The sequence below is a fragment of the Lissotriton helveticus genome, chromosome 3_1, assembly GCF_964261635.1.
Source record: "Lissotriton helveticus chromosome 3_1, aLisHel1.1, whole genome shotgun sequence".
Taxonomy (NCBI): Eukaryota; Metazoa; Chordata; class Amphibia; order Caudata; family Salamandridae; genus Lissotriton; species Lissotriton helveticus.
The window spans coordinates 700,023,789-700,041,156 of record NC_136061.1 but is presented as its reverse complement, the minus strand read 5'-3'; the positions used below and the strand labels follow the sequence as shown (position 1 = coordinate 700,041,156).

The window sequence follows — 17,368 nt, the reverse complement described above, 5'->3', positions numbered from 1 at the left end:
CCCGGAATCAGCCCCGTGAGTCTCTGCTTGAGGAAAAAACAAAGGAGGACAAACAACCACCCCTAACTTGTGTCACCACATATAACACTCTATCAAATAAAGTGACCAAATCCATCAACAAACACTGGAAAATACTAAATACGGGTAACCTCCACTGGGAAAAAACGCTTTTCTCGTTCAAAAGAGCAAGAAGCATAAGAGACACACTTGTGCATACCCGCCCCAAACAGGTCAACACAGGTGAACAGACCACAGTTCTAAGTGCATGGGGTCTGCCGAAAATCACGGGGCATTATCCATGCGGCAATTGTAGTGTATGCCACTTAACTACTGCAACTAAAACCCTACAACTGGAAAGAGGAAAAACATGGACACAGCGTACACACACAAATTGCAATAGCCAGAATGTGGTATATCTAGTAACATGTCCATGCGGTTTACAGTATGTAGGCATGACCGGAAGAAAGATCAAGCAACGCATCTGTGAACACAGAAGTACAATTAGATGTACAAAGGTAACCACAAAGTTAACTGAACATTTCCTTGCAATGAACCACACGACAAATGACCTAAGAATGACTATAATTGAGCCAATTCTACCAGGCGGCAACACAACACAACGCTTGTTCGAAAAAGAACAACAATGGATATATAGACTATCCACGAATATATCAGGACTGAATGACAATATACCCTGGTCCACAGTTAGACAAAGATGACCCCCTTCCATTTGAATGCCATCTTTTAGCCAATTTAGGGTGGTCACAATATCCACAAACGAGACACTCATTCAGCATCCACAAATCTACGCTCAGTCAGTTTACACACCAGCAATACAGCTTGTTATATTTTGTTCTCAGGACTGTATGTAACTCTATCAGTACCGATTCCTTCGCCATATTGGAATACGTGTATTGGTAAATACTGCTACAGTTGGTGCACGCGCACTCTACATAAACCAGTGCCTGTCTTGTGTTTGGGTGACATAATCAATACAGTGAGGTGCTTTTATATTCTCAGTTTTCATGCTAAACAACTTGGTGTAACTTGGCCCCTCTAATTTGCACCCATTCTTTTGCATGTCTTTTGACGATTAAAGTCAATAAAGTTAGTTATATCCACAACTTTATGTACATGTCCCCTTATTTTTCAAGCAATTTAACATCTTGACACTCGGTCCCTTAACCATTGTGCATGATGCACGTAGTCAGGAGCCGCGGTCACATGCCCCGATGACGCGCGCTCCTACCATCCAACCGCTAGGCTTCTGTTTAAAGTACACGGAAGTGCCGCCGGCATTATCCTCGGGACGCCGTGCGGTTAGGACAGGTTTCCAGTGGGCAGACGCTTTTTGACAAGTACGTTTTTTCTGGGCTGGGGTTTTAATTGAAACTATGCCTCCTAGACAACATTGACCCAGAAGAATCGGGCACTTCTGAGCACGATATCCCGATATTCACTACTTTCATGTTTACTACTCTCTCCCACAGAACGCTCAAAAGCGGCCCCCCCTCCCCGCGGCATCCATGGGGTTCGAACATCACTAATTACCAGTAAGTCCATATGCCTGGGGCCTCTCTGTTAATTTTGCCCGTACACATCCGTAAGATCACTAATGAAAGATACCTTGATCCTCTCGCCCTATTTTCGCACAAAAAGTATATATGTGTCGGAGTTTTCTCTGAATTGAGGACTATATATACACATACAGACTAGATCTAGCCACACAGCGCCCGTATGAGTACTATGTGGTACGCTTGACACCCACTTATTACTGAATGAATTGTGGGTATGTAAGACTCAGCATGTGTTGAGCTGGGTCCCATAACTTTGAACACCTTCAAAAGACGGTGTGAATAAGCATGCTTTGTTTTTGCGGCGATTGCATGCTTAGAATGAATCACACGGAGAAAGAAACTTTTCCCACTGGGAGTATAATACAAGTTATGTACATCATTGCATCATCACCATACTCTGTTCTGTCTGTTTCAGATTTTCCTTACACAGAATGCTGTAAGAAATCTAAACCGTAAGTAAACGGTCTAGCACACAGGCGGCACAGGGAAGGGTGCACCTTAGCGTGTGCAGACCTCCCGGCTCACCCCTCGTGGTCCTGAAGAAAACCTATAATCATATACGGTTGAAACATGTTGACCATATTTTTATGCACATTTTGATACTACCTGGTCAATTAAAACCAATAGAAGTATCACACTTGTTTTTAGTAGTGTTATACTGACTCCAGAATAAAGTCTATAGGGAGTACATGTAGTACACTTTTTAACCTCACAATTTCTCCACACCCCCAAAAGAAACCAGCTCCTCTGCAGTTGCAGGCGTCGCAGCACCAGGTCGGTGAGTGAGGGGTTTCTTAAAAGAAAGAATTCTCTATCTCCGTGCTAATTTAACTAGGACTCTTATCCTGGGGATACTCCTTTCTTTTGTTTTGTTATAATTGATTTCTAGGGGGCCGAGAAGTAGGAACCCACTGAATACCCTTACTCTCTCTTTGTTGATTACAATGTTCTCTCTTCACCATTATCCTCATAAACATTGTTCTCAGTTCTAAATTAATCTGTTCCTCAAAATTCACCGAGGTTAATAATTTAAATAAAATGAAGAGCTTGTTGTGAAAGGTTGGTTTCTTTGCAGTATAGTCATTGATCTAAAAGTGGATATTGGGTTAATTGCATTCTTTTAGATGTATACATTCGACAGGGCAATCATCAAGCATTTAAAAGATCACTTTCATTAGACGAGTGCTGCAGACCAGAACCTCTGCTTTGACTTACTTTTCACATCCATTGGACTTGGATACCCTTTACATTATTAGAAATGCCAAAGTCCTATTGTACTATAATATAAATATACCTCATCAATTTTGTTCAACATTAACATTCACTTCAGTAGTTTAATAACCCTCTTAAAAGATACACTGTTTACTATTCATACTAAACCTTTATTTTATTGATTACTGCAGGGTGAACTGCACCTTCTCTTTTGTGACAAGGTGAAATATGCTGCGACGCGTTTTAGGAAAAACTTTGGGACTTGTCGGCTACACCATTCAATATGGCTGTATCGCACATTGTGCTTTTGAATACCTTGGAGAAGTTGTTGTGGTAAGATACTAGTTTTTGTGCTCGTCTAGAAATTGATTTTTTTGTTTTAATTTGTTCACCAGTAATTGAACTAATACTCTGAGAACTAACAGCTTTTTTGTATCTACTTTATCTTTTTGTGTTTATGATAAACTAGATTTTCTTTTAGCAAAACTGTATATATTAACATTTATTTATCAATACACCCAGTTTTACACCATTCATTTTTCACTTACATTCTTCACTTGTTCACAATTATCTGCATACAATGAACAGTGACCTTTTCTTTTACGTTTCTTTTATTTTGTTAATTAACATTAACTACCATATATTAATTGACTCAAGGCGGTCTATTATAAGGGGTGTCTGTCAGTTTCATGAGCACTTTCATCCAGTCTGCTATATCCTCTGTCAGTGTTGTATCTGTCCTTGTGGTCTTCATGTGTGCTATCTGCTATAGCCCTCTCAATCTAGACTTTTCTCCTCTTATCCTATTTTGAGGCCATCAAGATCACCCAATTGATAGCTATATTCCTATATGTGCTAAAATCGTATCTTAACCATCTTTATTTTCATTATATAGTATTTTTTTATAAGGAAAATACCTAATAGTCATTGCTTGATGGAGTTAGTGGGTAGTCTGTTGGTCATTGTCTGTAGGTCAATCTCTACTTTGTTCTGGAAATATGACGCCCATCGACACACCAAGACTATATGGAGAAAGTCTACCCTTACAGCTCCACATCTATGACAAGCTATAGTTCTACCTGGATAGATCCGTGCACGTTTTTTGGGTGTGAAGTAAGTTTGTGCAAATAATGGGACTATGTCAATTTGAATCGAGCAGTTGGAGAAAATTGTTTAACTTGTTTGCAGGCCTTCTTACAATCTGCGTCCGTGAAGGGTGCTGGACAGTCCCGTAACCATTTTTCTTGTGCTAGCTCGGGACCTCCATCTCGATCATGTACAACAGCAGTGTATAAATTAGTGATCAACCTTTTTCACCCCGCCATAGTGAGAGATTTTAGTGATTATTTCTTTTGTTGAGGGTTCCTCTGGGAACATGGTCCTGATAGCTCTGATTACCCGTTCTAACCATGCATTGTGCCTAAACTGACCCAAATCAAGTTTAAACGAACCACATGCTTGTTCACTGCTAATTCACTATAGGTTATTTAGCATCCCAATTTAATGATTGATATATATTTGTCGGGAAGGGGTAAGGTGGAAATAAAATAAATAAATACATATAGAGATATATTTATTCTATTCTATGATATTACGTTTCTGTTCCAAGAATGAAGTTGCACTCCTCGTGAGGTTTCCCTTCAAAGCAGAGCATACTTTTAAAAAATACTTTTCTCACGCAATTCGGACTCTAACGAGTCCTTGATCACGGGCTGCACATTTCGACATCACAAACAAATGAAACCTCTGCCCACTTTGATTTTTATTGCCCTCATCTGGGTTACCTGGCAACTGCATTGTGGTGCTGGTAGTTTCTATAATTGCTTGCCCTCCAGTGGGAGTTTGTTAATGTCGAACTTTACAACATTTTCATCGCCCTCCAGTGGGCCGTCAACTTTGCCAATGAAATATTACTTTTGTGTTCTCTCACATTCCGAAAAGTGACTGCCCAGTCCAAGTCACGGACCTGCATTTTTGTCAGCAGTGTTGCATACTTCCCGGCTGGACTGTCGTGTACATCACTCCATTTCTGTCCAAAGAATGAAGTTGCACATCGTGGGAGGTTTTCCTTTAAAACATAGCAAAGCATCCTTTTTTGAAATCCATGCATTTATTCCTTACGCATATCTATAACAGGATTTCAGGGTTATAAAGTGATTTTTTTAAGGTTCATTTTGACCTCTTTATCGGACCACACCTGCTTATCTGAAAAGATATGGGAGAGTTGATGTTGTGTTCTTCCCATCATAAAGTCTTTGGTCAGGATATCAGGAGGGTGAACACCCATTAGGAGGGCCTTTTCTCAGTTATCATTTGTGTCGAACCAGTGTAGACTCCTTCATCATTAAAACTAAAACAGTGACCTTCAGCTGGGAACAAGGATTATGGCATCCAATTGCACATTTATGCATTTAGCATGGTGCATGAAGAGACATTGTAGGAAATTCACCTGTGGTGGTCACTGCAGCTGTTCCACTTTTTGCTGGAACCTATAGCTTTGCTGGCTTTAGAACTCTGTGCCCTCTGCTAAGCAGTATTAAAGTGCCTGTGCTCCCCTTTTAAACATGGTCAAATCGACACACTGCTAATTGGTATATTTAACTTGCCTATAAGTCGTTACTATATGGTACAAGATTTTACCATGGCCTGGAAGTTAAATGCAACGAGTGGACTGCAGCATCTATTGTTTCATCCACTTTAGTGGCAGTGTGGACATGGCTTTAGGCCTACTATTGTATTTTGACTGCTAGCAGGGTAAATATTGCAATTCGACCTGTCAAAATAAACCATCTAGACAGGTAAAAACTTCCCTTTTAAACACTTAAAACCCCTCCCTATGTAGGCCTTGTAGCCTATAAGGCAGGGTAGTGCAAGGTATTTAAAAGTAGTACGTGTAGAAATTTAGTGGTAACATGTCCTTAAAGTAATTAGCACCCATAAGCTATTTTCACTGTGGTACTCTAAGATGTTCTATTTAGAAAAACAGTGTTAGATTAAAATACTAATACTGTTTCTTGGGAATGGGAGCAGGTACAAAAATATTTAAGCAACTATATTTATAGTTATTAAAAATCCACTTATGTTAAGGTCAGATTTTTAATAAATATTAAGTAGAGTAACTCTTAGAAAGTTATTTTTTCCCTCCCTGAAGTTCTAGAGGCTAATTTGCTTTTTGCTCTCCAGCTGCTCTCTGCCAGTAATTAGCTTTGAATTGGTGCGAATAAGAATCAAAACCAGCTTGAGTGTCACATCCTGCTGGAAAGGTCTGCTGGGTTTACATATAACACTTGGGACAAATTTGAAAGGGGAGAGAAAAGGATGCCTAAATAATTCTTTTTTTTTTTGTAACTTTTTATTATATAAAACAAAAGGAAACAACACATCAAACATACAATCAAGGCAATACAGCAATAATACAGCCATTAGGCCTGCGCTCAGGGAGGACGAAAGATATATGACAACAGGAGAAAAGGTTTTTTGAATACAGATGAGGGGAGGGTGCCAAAGGTAGAATTGCATATGAACAGCACAATATACCACAGCTAGAAGGAATGTAGGTCAGGGCGACTGGGAAGGACTAGGAATCACAGTGAGCGGGGGTGTATAGATATCTCCACTGTATGAGTTCCACTGGTTCCAAATCTTCCCCCATTTTTGGGGTCTACCTCTTGCCACATACACTGTCTTCTCCCTGAACATGCACCAATCCAGACTCTCTTTCCAAGCAGTCACTGTAGGCGGCTTCGGGGACCCACACAACTGTGCAATATCCCTCTTCGCAACCATATTGGCCAGAGTCACCCACCGAAGCTGCGACACGTCATAATCATTCGGACCCCACACATTCAATAAACTTTCTCGGGCTTCCGGCATCATCACAACACCCGTTACTTCATCCATCACCTCATGTATACGTTTCCAAAATCGCACCACCTCAGGGCATTCCCATATGATATGGAGATAGGTGCCAAGGAGACCACACCCACGCCTACACATGCCATCCGTTGAGTAGCCCATATGGATCAGACGGGGACCGGTGACATAGATTCTGTGGAGGATCTTGAGTTGGACCAGACGGAGGCGGGCCGGAATCGCCACCTCCCTGGGAGAGGAGATCGCGGACTGCCAGTCCTCATCATCCAGTTCAATACCATCAGCAATCCAAGCTTCACGAAGGCGATCAAGCAGACTCGATCGGTCATTAATCATTTTCTTATAGAACAATGAGATAGTACTGTCTGGCACATAACCGTCTAGTATACGATCTTCGAGAGGGGAGGAGTCCGGAATATCACTACCCGCTGGCAACACAGAGTTCAGAGCATGGCGTACCTGGACATAACGAAATTTTTCCCTGGCACTCAGCTTATACTCTACTTGCAGATCCGAGAAGGTCTTCACCTCTCCTTTAACCCAGAGATCACGCACTTTACTAATACCGATCATGTCCCATTTATCAAATCCCTTCGTCCTCCATAGGCCACCCAACTTCGCGGAGGCATAGAGCGGAGTTGCACCAGTTAGTTTATCACTCCAGCCCATAGCCGCCGTTGCGCTATGCCATACCCGCACGGCTATAGCGGTAGGTCCCGAGAGTTGTGAACGCGAGGGTCCCGAATAAAGCATTCTGTAGTAATCACCACCCGGGAGCAGCCACTTATCCATTTCAAATGCTGGATTAAACGCCGGGCCATACACCCCGTGGTTGATGGCAGCAAGGTGGGAGGCCCAGTAATACCTACGAATATCTGGGAGCGCTATACCGCCATCATACCAGGGAAGTGTCAATTTTGGAAGAGCGATGCGTGAACGTTCGTCCCATATTAATTGCCTCTGCAACGATTCTACTTCCCGAAAATATTTCGACGGGATGACATCAAAACTATTCTGAAGTGCGTATAGGAACCGCGGTAAGGACATCATTTTAAAAAGGGCCGCACGCCCTAGGGGAGATAACGGTAATTTACGCCAATGCGCTACATCGGTGCGCAACCTTTGGAGTGGGGGAGTAAATTGCGTTCATAGCGAACCGCCGGATCCAACGAGATAAACACACCCAAGTACTTGAAGCCAGACTGCGACAACTGGATGGGACAGCCCCGCGGCAAACGAGGGTCATCACCAGCAAGTACATAAATGTAGGATTTCGACCAATTAATGATAAGGCCCGAGTTCTTCCCGAAGGAGTTAAGTACGTCAAACAATACGTTGAGCGATTTTTGGGGAGATGTAAGGTACAATAAAATATCATCCGCGTATAAGGAAATGCGATCTTCAAATTCCGGCGTCCAGCGTATACCTTTCATCGAAGGTTCCCACCGTAGCCAGGCGGTGAGTGGCTCCAACGCCAAAGGAAAGAGGAGCGGGGACAACGGACAACCCTGCTGCGTGCCCCTCCCAAGAATAAAAGGCATGGAGACACGGCCATTAACCACCACCTGCGCCAGTGGCGTTTCATACAGGAGTTTGACCCAACCAATAAAACCAGCGCCGAATCCAAATTTGGCGAGTACCGCCCAGAGATAAGACCATTCGATTGTATCAAAGGCCATCGTGGCGTCCAAGGACGCCAATATGGCCGGTTCACGCAGCGTCGGGGCCCTTGCGAGAACACCATGCAAACGTCGCAAATTTAATGCCGTGTTACGGTGCGGGATAAAACCCGATTGATCCGGATGAATCAGGTCGCTAATAACCCTAATCAGACGATTAGCAAGCAGTTTGGCGAGGATCTTAGGCTCCGCATTTAAGAGCGAAATGGGTCTATAAGACGAGCAGCGATCCCGCGGTTTACCCTCCTTATGGATCACCACAATGGTAGCAAGACGCTGATCTCTGGGGAGGGAGCCACTGTCTCGCGCAGCCAAAAGCATATCACGGAGATAGGGAGCTAAAGTATCAGGTTGTAACTTATACAGTTCAACAGGAAGGCCATTGGGACCCAGAGCCTTGCCGGAACGAATGGAGCGTAGTGCGAGAGCCACCTCATCCACCGAGGGCGTGGCATCCAAACAGTCTCGATCCGATTCCGACAAACATGGCAGTGCTATATGACGAAGCAACAACTGCGAATCCTTCTCGGGCCTGTCGGACACCGAGGTATCGACCTCTCGAAAATAATCAGCAAAGCATTCAACAATTTCAACAGGGTCCGTTACACGCACACCACCACATGTCTCAATCACCGGAACCACTCGACTCGCTCTCTCCCTTCTATCCAGCCAGGCAATCAATGTTCCTGCTTTATCACCCACATCATATAGCCGTCCCTGCTGTTCCCTACTCATCATCTTTGCCGCATCAGTAACCAAAGTTTTATATTCTAATTGTTTAAGGCGGAGGTCATGTAATGCTTCTCGAGACACCTCTCGTTCCAATGCAGTCTCCAGGTCTGTGATTTCAGTCTCGAGCTGAACAATTGCCTCATTCTTACATTTCTTAGCACACCCCACCAAAGACAATGCCTGTCCCCTGATCACAGTCTTAAAAGCTTCCCATAGCGAAACAGGCGAGGATACAGAACCAGCATTCTCAGTAAAATACAGATCAAATGATTTAATCAATTCAGCGCGAGTCTTAGGGTTAAGAAGATACCAGGGGTAAATCGGGGCCACCCTCCCTTCGGCGCCGATGCCAAGATTAAAATGAAACCAAATAGGGGAATGGTCTGATATACCCCGGGCCAAGTGTCTAATCTCTCCAATCGAAGGGGACAGGGCAGCCGAAATCAGGATATAATCCAATCTAGAAAGACTACCATGTGCTCCCGAATGGAAAGTAAACTGTGTTTGCTCTGGATGCATTAGTCTCCAACAATGTATAAGTCCCAATTTTTCCAGGAAGTCACCCAACCAGGATTGCGCAGCAGGAAGATCTCGGGGTGGATAGCGGTCTATTCTGCCAGAAATGACGGAGTTAAAATCACCACCCAGTATCAAAACACCCTCCGGGAGACCCAGAACCATCCGCCCCAGGTCCGTAAATGTCGTGGATTGTAAGCCCAGTGGGACATACACCGACACCAACAAAATTGGTGTTCCCTCCCACCGCCCAACAAGTGCAACATATCGACCCCTGGCATCAAGGATCACATCGTCAACCTCGAGGGGGAGGGAAACCCGAAGCAAAATACCCACTCCTCTAGAACTAGATATGAATCCAGAATAGGCAGCAAGACGATAACCCCGTCTATTAAGACCGTGACAAGTATTTCCTATCAAGTGTGTCTCTTGTAGCAAAACGACATCAGGCGAAAGGCGCCGCAACAGCTGCATAACCACCCCTCTCTTTATCCGATCACCCAACCCATTCACATTCCACCAGCATGTTCCTGGCCAGCACGGCGAGTCGGCAAAGTGTCCAACCAATCACTCGCTTCCTCAGGCCTGACAAAGAAGAATGTTCGATTGTCATATTCAACACGCAGTCGGGCCGGGAATAACATAGCGTATTTTAGTTCCATGTCTCCTAGTCGCCGTTTCACCCCTTGAAATCCCATTTGTTGTTTCTGGACCGATTTAGAAAAGTCCGGATAAAAATTCACAGCAGCGTTCTCGAGCTGCGTAGGGCCGCTTGTCCGTGCCGCCTGCAGAATGGCGTCGCAATCTATGAAGTTGAAGATCCGTGCAATAATCGGACGGGGGGGAAACCGGGCTTCGCCTGTCCCCCTGGCACTCTGTGCGCACGTTCGATGGCAAAGAATTTGCTCAGGCCCTTGGGCGCAAGATGATTAAGAATGAGGTCCTCCACTCGAAGATCAGTGGCGAGTGAACTAGAATCTTCCGGGACCCCAATAATACGCACGTTGTTGCGCCGTGCACGGCCTTCAAAATCCTCCAAGCGACGAGCAAATAAGTCATTAGCAGATCTAAGGTTGCGCACTTCTGTTTGCAAGTCGGACACATCCGTGGTAAGACTGGATGTCTTTAGGTCCAATGACTTCACCTTCTCGTTCGTCTTGGCCAAATCAGTTCGAATGAGGTTGACATCAATAGCCACCGTGTCCAACTTCAGAGCCAGGGCTTCATACTGTTGGCCAATAGAAGACTGAATGCCAGCAATAGCGCCCATCACGTCCTGTAGCGTTAATTCCGCCAATACAGCAGGATCGTTGACAGCCTCCTCCCAGGCCTTAGGTGCGCCACCAGGGGATCCTTTAGAAAGTATGTAGCGATCCATGACATGCCTAGATAATTTTTGATGTCAATGCGCTGTCTGGTTGCCAAAGGCCTCTGCTTTTGTCCTACCCAACTTTGGTCTCTTGGTTCACATAAAACAATTGGCATTTTGAAAGCGGAGACAACAGGATGCTAAGAAAGCTCCTGTTGACCTATTGTCTAGTATCTGAAGAATCCTGTCTTTGTCCTACTGGACTTCTATCTCTGCGTTTATTGTGGGCAAAGTAGTTACCTGAAACTAGAGTTTGTTAGATGTGAGAACTCACTAGTATACTCCCCACATAAACCCTAAGAGCATAAGTTTAGTAGGGGCTACGACTTTAGCCATTTTGAAAATGCCCAAATTGTGTAAGGTTGACCACAGGAACCTTTACACCATTTGTTAAGGCGTGCCTGGGAGTCATTCCCACTCACTAACTTGTGCTAGGCATAAATGTGACACCTCCAGGCACCCACTTAAGAACACTTCCTGGACATGCAGAAGACAGAAGAGGACTGGACCTGCTGTCTGTGTCCTGAGAAGAGCCCTGAAAGACTGAGAGTGCTCCCTCTTGTACCCAGGACAAAGGAGTTGACTCCAAGGGGCATAATGCTGACATCCTGTGCAAGCTACATGGATACAGCAAGCTACAAAAGGGCCTTTTTCTGCAGTTGCCAGGCCGACCAGTGGTAACTAGATGTGGGCTGGACTCTGCTGTTGGCCTCTGCATAATTCCCTCTGAGCCTCTAAGTGTCTCCCCTGAGGGCCTGGTGGGCTTTAGAAGTCTGCTCCTGTAATGGATTGGGACTAAAAGTACTAAGACAGTAGGTAAAATCTTTGACCAGGACGAACATGGTTGCTGTATTCGGCCTATGCTACATTGCAGTCAGCCTCAAATTGTGCTTAGGTCTCTGTCTATCATAGCCATTGACTATCATTAGCACGTTGTACCTTTTGGTGCTATTTCTATTTAAAACATTAAACATCATATCTCTGGTTTACCTTATTTAATTTTTGCATTTTTTGGTGTTATTTTCTTTATTAAATTATACTTTATTTTTCTAATTTTGTTTGGGATTTGTAGTGTCTTACATTTCGACTTTATTACTGTTTTGGTACTGCATAAATGCATTACACATTGCCCAAAGTGAAGCCTTTTTGCTCTGTCCCATAACCAGCAGCGGGTTGAGCTCTGGTTAATTTAGCAACTATGAGGATTCATCCTCAAAAGGGTTGTGATTATTCATTGAGGTGGGTAGTCATTCACCCCAAATAATATCCCAATGTCTTACATAAGAGATACAGTGAAAGCTGATGGCTTGACAATCATAGCGGAATATAGAACTTGGTGTTACATTACTGTATTGCACACATGGTAAATAAAAGTTAATGATGTAGGGGAGAGTGGGAGGAATTAGAGCGAAAACAAGGTTTTTTTCATATATACAAAATTGGAGATGTATTATCAGAAATATTGATGCCTTCCTGATCGAATATGTCCAGATGAAAATGCAGTTTTGTAGATCGTGCATGATGGCTTCCCAAATAAAAATATATGTGTATATCTCACTGATTAAAACAAAGGATTTTGGATGGAGAGTTGCAATAAACATTAGAGAAGATGTAAGCATTCGCTACCACAAAAGGCTTATAGTCCAACCCACAATAGAATTACAGATCACAGACAGATACTAGAAATAGAGGAAGTTGGAATAAAGTTTAAGTGCTCGCTGCTGCCTGCTAGGCTAGGGCTCAACCTACTGCCTTTGGAAACCAGGTTTGAATCCCATCCTCGGCGCTAGACTCAACATTGTGTTATTCTAGGCAAATAACTTAAACTACCTGTACATGATCTACAAGACTATCTCCCAATTCCTCTTATAATGTACAGAGTTCTGTTGCTTTATAGCGACGTTTGTGCCATAATTACCAACACGTACATACATGAACAGCACCAGAACGTATGAAGAGTGCTGTGAACATAGATAGACCAGGGGTAGCTTGCAACTTTATAAATCGGTGGGGTGCAGAGTGCTGTAAAACTCACCAATATTTACTGCTCTCTCGGACGACGACAAGCAGGAAAGGAAGGTGGTTTACTTCCTGATTGGTTGGAGCAGGCTAATACAGTGCTCCTTTTGAGGATGGGAGCCTGTGCCTGCAATCCCTTGGCTGTTTTGCCACGCTGGGATTGTGCAGGCTGAAGTAGGGATGTCAGATTGGCCGGCTGTCTACCATGCCCAGTGAGCATATATGACGTCATCCTGTAATCTGCAGGAATCCGTCCCACCCCAGCATCCACTCGCTGCGGTTGGCAGCACATAGAACAATAAAATGGTAATAACCATTTTATTATTCTATGTGTACCTGCTGCGCTTGCAGCAGGCGGGGCGATGCTTCTCCCCCTCAGTGGAGAAGCCTCCGCTTAGATGGACTAGTCATTCAGCTGCACATTACATCAGAGGCTTTCAAAATATGTCCCTGAGACCTTAAGGAACCAGATGAAAACCAGTAGTTCTCATATCAGATTTCATTTTACATGAGAATTGCACCTAAAGTCGACTGCTTTGTAAGACACTATGGAGGTAGGATTTCTCTAGCGCTACCTCTGTTGTAGATCCAACTCATTGGTTTTCACATGGGTAGCTAGCTTCTCAAGGTAGGTATTTCCTCATCTGAGGAAAGGGATAGAAAGATGAAGGTGAGGTAAGATAATTTCATAGTGCCCACCTCCTCAGTCCCTAAAGCAGATATCATATTTAGAGTTCATTTTATTAGCCAAGCTGGTAGCTGTCGTGCTCTCACTGGTTTCTGCATATTCTGGTGGATATAAATGTCATACTCTTCTCCCTAATGCTATACGTGATGCACTTTTCTAGTTAATAAAATACTCAGCCACTCCAATGTAGCTCTGTTTTAGACGTGCTGTTTTTCACAGTGCAACTAAATTAAATTCTTACATCAAGGTGTTGTTTTTAATAATTTCATTTAGCATGTATGCACATCTTATTATGTATATAGATGTATATAGACATTGCACACATTAAAGTTTGTATTTTTTTCCCTGATACGCTCTTGAATTAAGAATTTATTTAAGTAATGTATTTCATTTTGTTTTCAGTGTTCTGGCCCGTCGATGGAGCCAACAATTCATGATTCGGATCTGGTTGTGTCGGAAAACTTAAGTCGGCATTTTTATTCAATTCAAAAGTAGGTAGCACCAACTTTCATGTGAATCCATGTTGTGTGGACATCGTACTGTGAGTTGAATATGCTAATAAAACATTTTCTTATTTTGCCCCTTGCCTTTACTTATCATTCTGTAGATGTTGAGTGCCAGTGTTTTCCTTTTCTTCTGATAATGCAGCTGAGAAGACAGCTGAGTTTGTAGATTGGTTGCCAACACCGAACATGTTCCATTCTCTGGCGAGGGGAGCTTGCTGATTAACAGTCTGGGTTCCCCAGTTTGAAGTGTCGCTGGTCACTTAGGTGAATCTAACGACATGAGTGAGAAGAGCTCTTGCATAACCATACCTAACTTTCTCACAAGTTTGCAGCTGCCACGCGCCACTGGCCTGGCAAACTGAAGGGCAATTCTAGTGAGATCTCATGCATGTGCCGTTTGTTATATTTACTGCTCGTCGTGCTCTCATGTTCTACCAAAATAGACCAAACATCTTTCTTTCACGTTCTTTTTTTTATTGTTATTGTATCACGATTTTACAATACAACATTTCATGCAGTAGAAAATTAGGATTTCTTTGGCATAAAATCCAGTAGGTATATAAACATGGTTAAATTAGGTGACTGTAAGTCATTTTATGTAGCTAACTTTCTATTTAAAACCCTGAATATTTATTCAGTTTGTCACATTGCTGAAATGCATAGAATAGCTCAATATTAGCAACAGACTTGGCCAGGACAGTGTGGTACTCAGAGCTCCTGAGCATGAGCATCTATCCTCTGATCAGGCCACAACCTTTACGGACCTCCTGTCTCACCAGCAGGGCAGACAAATATGCGCTTCTTATACCTCCTGTTTGCAGATTTAGCTGTGGAAGTTAACAGCTTTCATTCTGCCACCTGAGGTGGTATTTATTTTATTTATTTATTTTTATTTATTTTCTTGTATAGCTCAGGAATCGACCCCCTAAAGGGTATCTCTGCGCTTGTGCCAAAGCTATGCTACCCAGTCTTGCGCAGGAAGGTGTGCTGTGATTACATGGATGGGAAAAGATGAAGATGGGTTTTATGGGATTTCTTAAAACTCTGGAAGTTGGTATCCTGTCTCAAGATAAAGGGGAGCGAGTTCCAAAGCATGGGACCCTTGTAGGAGAGAGCTTGACCTCCCTGTCTTACTTTCCTTACACGTGGTACCCGAAGGAGCATTTGGTTACTGGAGCGTAGAACACGTTCAGGCCTATAGGGGATACATTTATCTGTCAGGTATTTTGGTCCAGAACCAGAGAGACATTTAAAAATGGTACAGCAAATCTTAAACTTGATACGTTGTCGTGCTGGTAACCAGTGGAGTGTATCAAGGAGGGGACGGGAGGGGGATCTGGCCGGGGCATTAAGGACCAGTCTTGCTGCGGCGTTCTGGACCACTTGTAATCTACTGAGTTGTTCCTCATTGGCAGAGATATAAAGGCCATTACAGTAGTCTAATCTACTTATTACAAGGCTCTGAACTAGGGTCTTTCTATATAGATCAGGCAGAAATGGAAAGATTCGTCTTAAGAGTCCGATAGTGTGGAAACAAGACCCGGTCACCTGATTAACATGTTCTCTTAGCAGCAAGGCCTGGTCTAAACGTACTCCAAGATTCTTTGCTATCTGCTTAGGACAGGGAGCTGGACCCAGGTCTAAAGGCCACCAATCTGGTGACCACAGGAGAGATGCCTCCCCGAACAACATAACCTCAGTTCGCCCGAGATTTTAATCCATTTCCTGACTTTCGGATTAGAGGAAAGCACGCTCGCGACACCCGCGTTGCGTGCCTTCCCTGCCAAGCTACTTTCCTTTCCCCCGGCGGCTGAGCTCGAGCACGACTGATTTAGCTTGTCAGTTGCTCTGCTTCAGCCGCCGGGGACCTACGACCACTGCGCTCGTCTCCCTGTCTCACCTAGGAATATTTCTAAACACGCTTTAAGCGTCCCTTCATTCCCCAATACTTCCCTTCTTTTCAACAATACCCTGCTGTTGCCTTAAACTTTGACTTCCCCATTATTTCGTTTTTGACTATGCTGTTCACCATAATTATACCCCTTTACCTGTAAATAATTACCTTCTAATTACCAAAAAAAAAAAGGGGGAATAGCCTGAGGCTTCACCTGCAAAAAAAAAAAAAAAAAAGAAACCAATTAAAAAAAAAAAAAAAAAAGAGGAGTAATAGGGGGAGTGATTATCTTACCTGTTAATAGTCTTTCATCACCACACCATGTCTGACGTGGATTCTGATGATGCCACTGCTAGCTCACCTGCCCCCATTGACGATTCGCTTAAAAAATTTCTGCAACAAGAAATTAAGTCTTGCATGATGTCCTCCCTCAGAGATGTCATGCTCTCTAAAAGACCAGGTGACCCCCAGGATCTCCCCTTACACGGTAAGAGACCCAAAAAGACCAAACATTGCGAAAGCACTACAGGCCCTAGCGCCTTTCAAAACATAGGAGGTCCTAGCACCTCACTTTGGATGGGAGGCCACCGCGCCCCACTTGAACCTGATGTCCCTCGGGACACTCCTTTGACCGGTGCCCATGGCGGCACAAATGTGTACGGTGTCCCTCGCGGCACACTTTGGAATAGTGCTATTCAAACAAATACAAATGTTGGTCTTGACTCCTCTCCCTCCTCCTTGGATGACAACTCCTCCAAAGACCCCTCAGACGAGTTCGTCTTTGACCTGGATGAGGTCCAACATGATCTCAACTCCCATTTCGATCCGGAACCTACTCCAAAGAATATTATTCTAAACCCTATTGGGGAGGAAATGTTTTCCCCCCTAAACATTTCTCACCCCAACAGCTCTAAATGGTTCCCGCAGGATCATGTTTCCAAATTTGTGGCACGCTGGTTGAGAAACCTTCTGGATAGAAACACCAGAAACACAATGAGGTCTGAATCCCCCAGACCTACCATTGATGACAGAGTCTGCCAAACTCCAAACCTAGACCCTAGCCTCATTAAATTCCTATTTAAATTAGGACGTGACCCCAGAAAAGGCTTGGAGAGGGCCCTCAAGGGCTGCCAAGACCGACTCCTGGACGTCCTGGGACCCTTGGTTAGAATCCTAGATATGGCGGAGCAGTCCCACCTCTCCTCTACCCCCTTGAACGTCGACCTCGTTCGAGGCTGGAGCCAAAGGGCTATCGTCCTCCTTGGCAACGCCAACTCTGGTTTGAACATTGAGAGGAGGAGAT

General features: G+C 43.9%; 1 protein-coding gene across 3 annotated transcripts in view; it reads left to right on the top strand.

Moving 5' to 3' along the window:
* Positions 1-17,368, top strand: part of IMMP1L (inner mitochondrial membrane peptidase subunit 1) — a 292,381-nt gene that overhangs the window by 157,921 nt on the left and 117,092 nt on the right. For all 3 annotated transcript variants that reach the window (XM_078680838.1, XM_078680840.1, XM_078680841.1), the window contains exons 2-3: positions 2,981-3,122; positions 14,068-14,156. In XM_078680838.1, coding sequence (XP_078536964.1) covers positions 3,018-3,122; positions 14,068-14,156 — 194 coding nt within the window. In that variant the 5' untranslated portion in view covers positions 2,981-3,017. The remainder of the gene's footprint in view (positions 1-2,980; positions 3,123-14,067; positions 14,157-17,368) is intronic.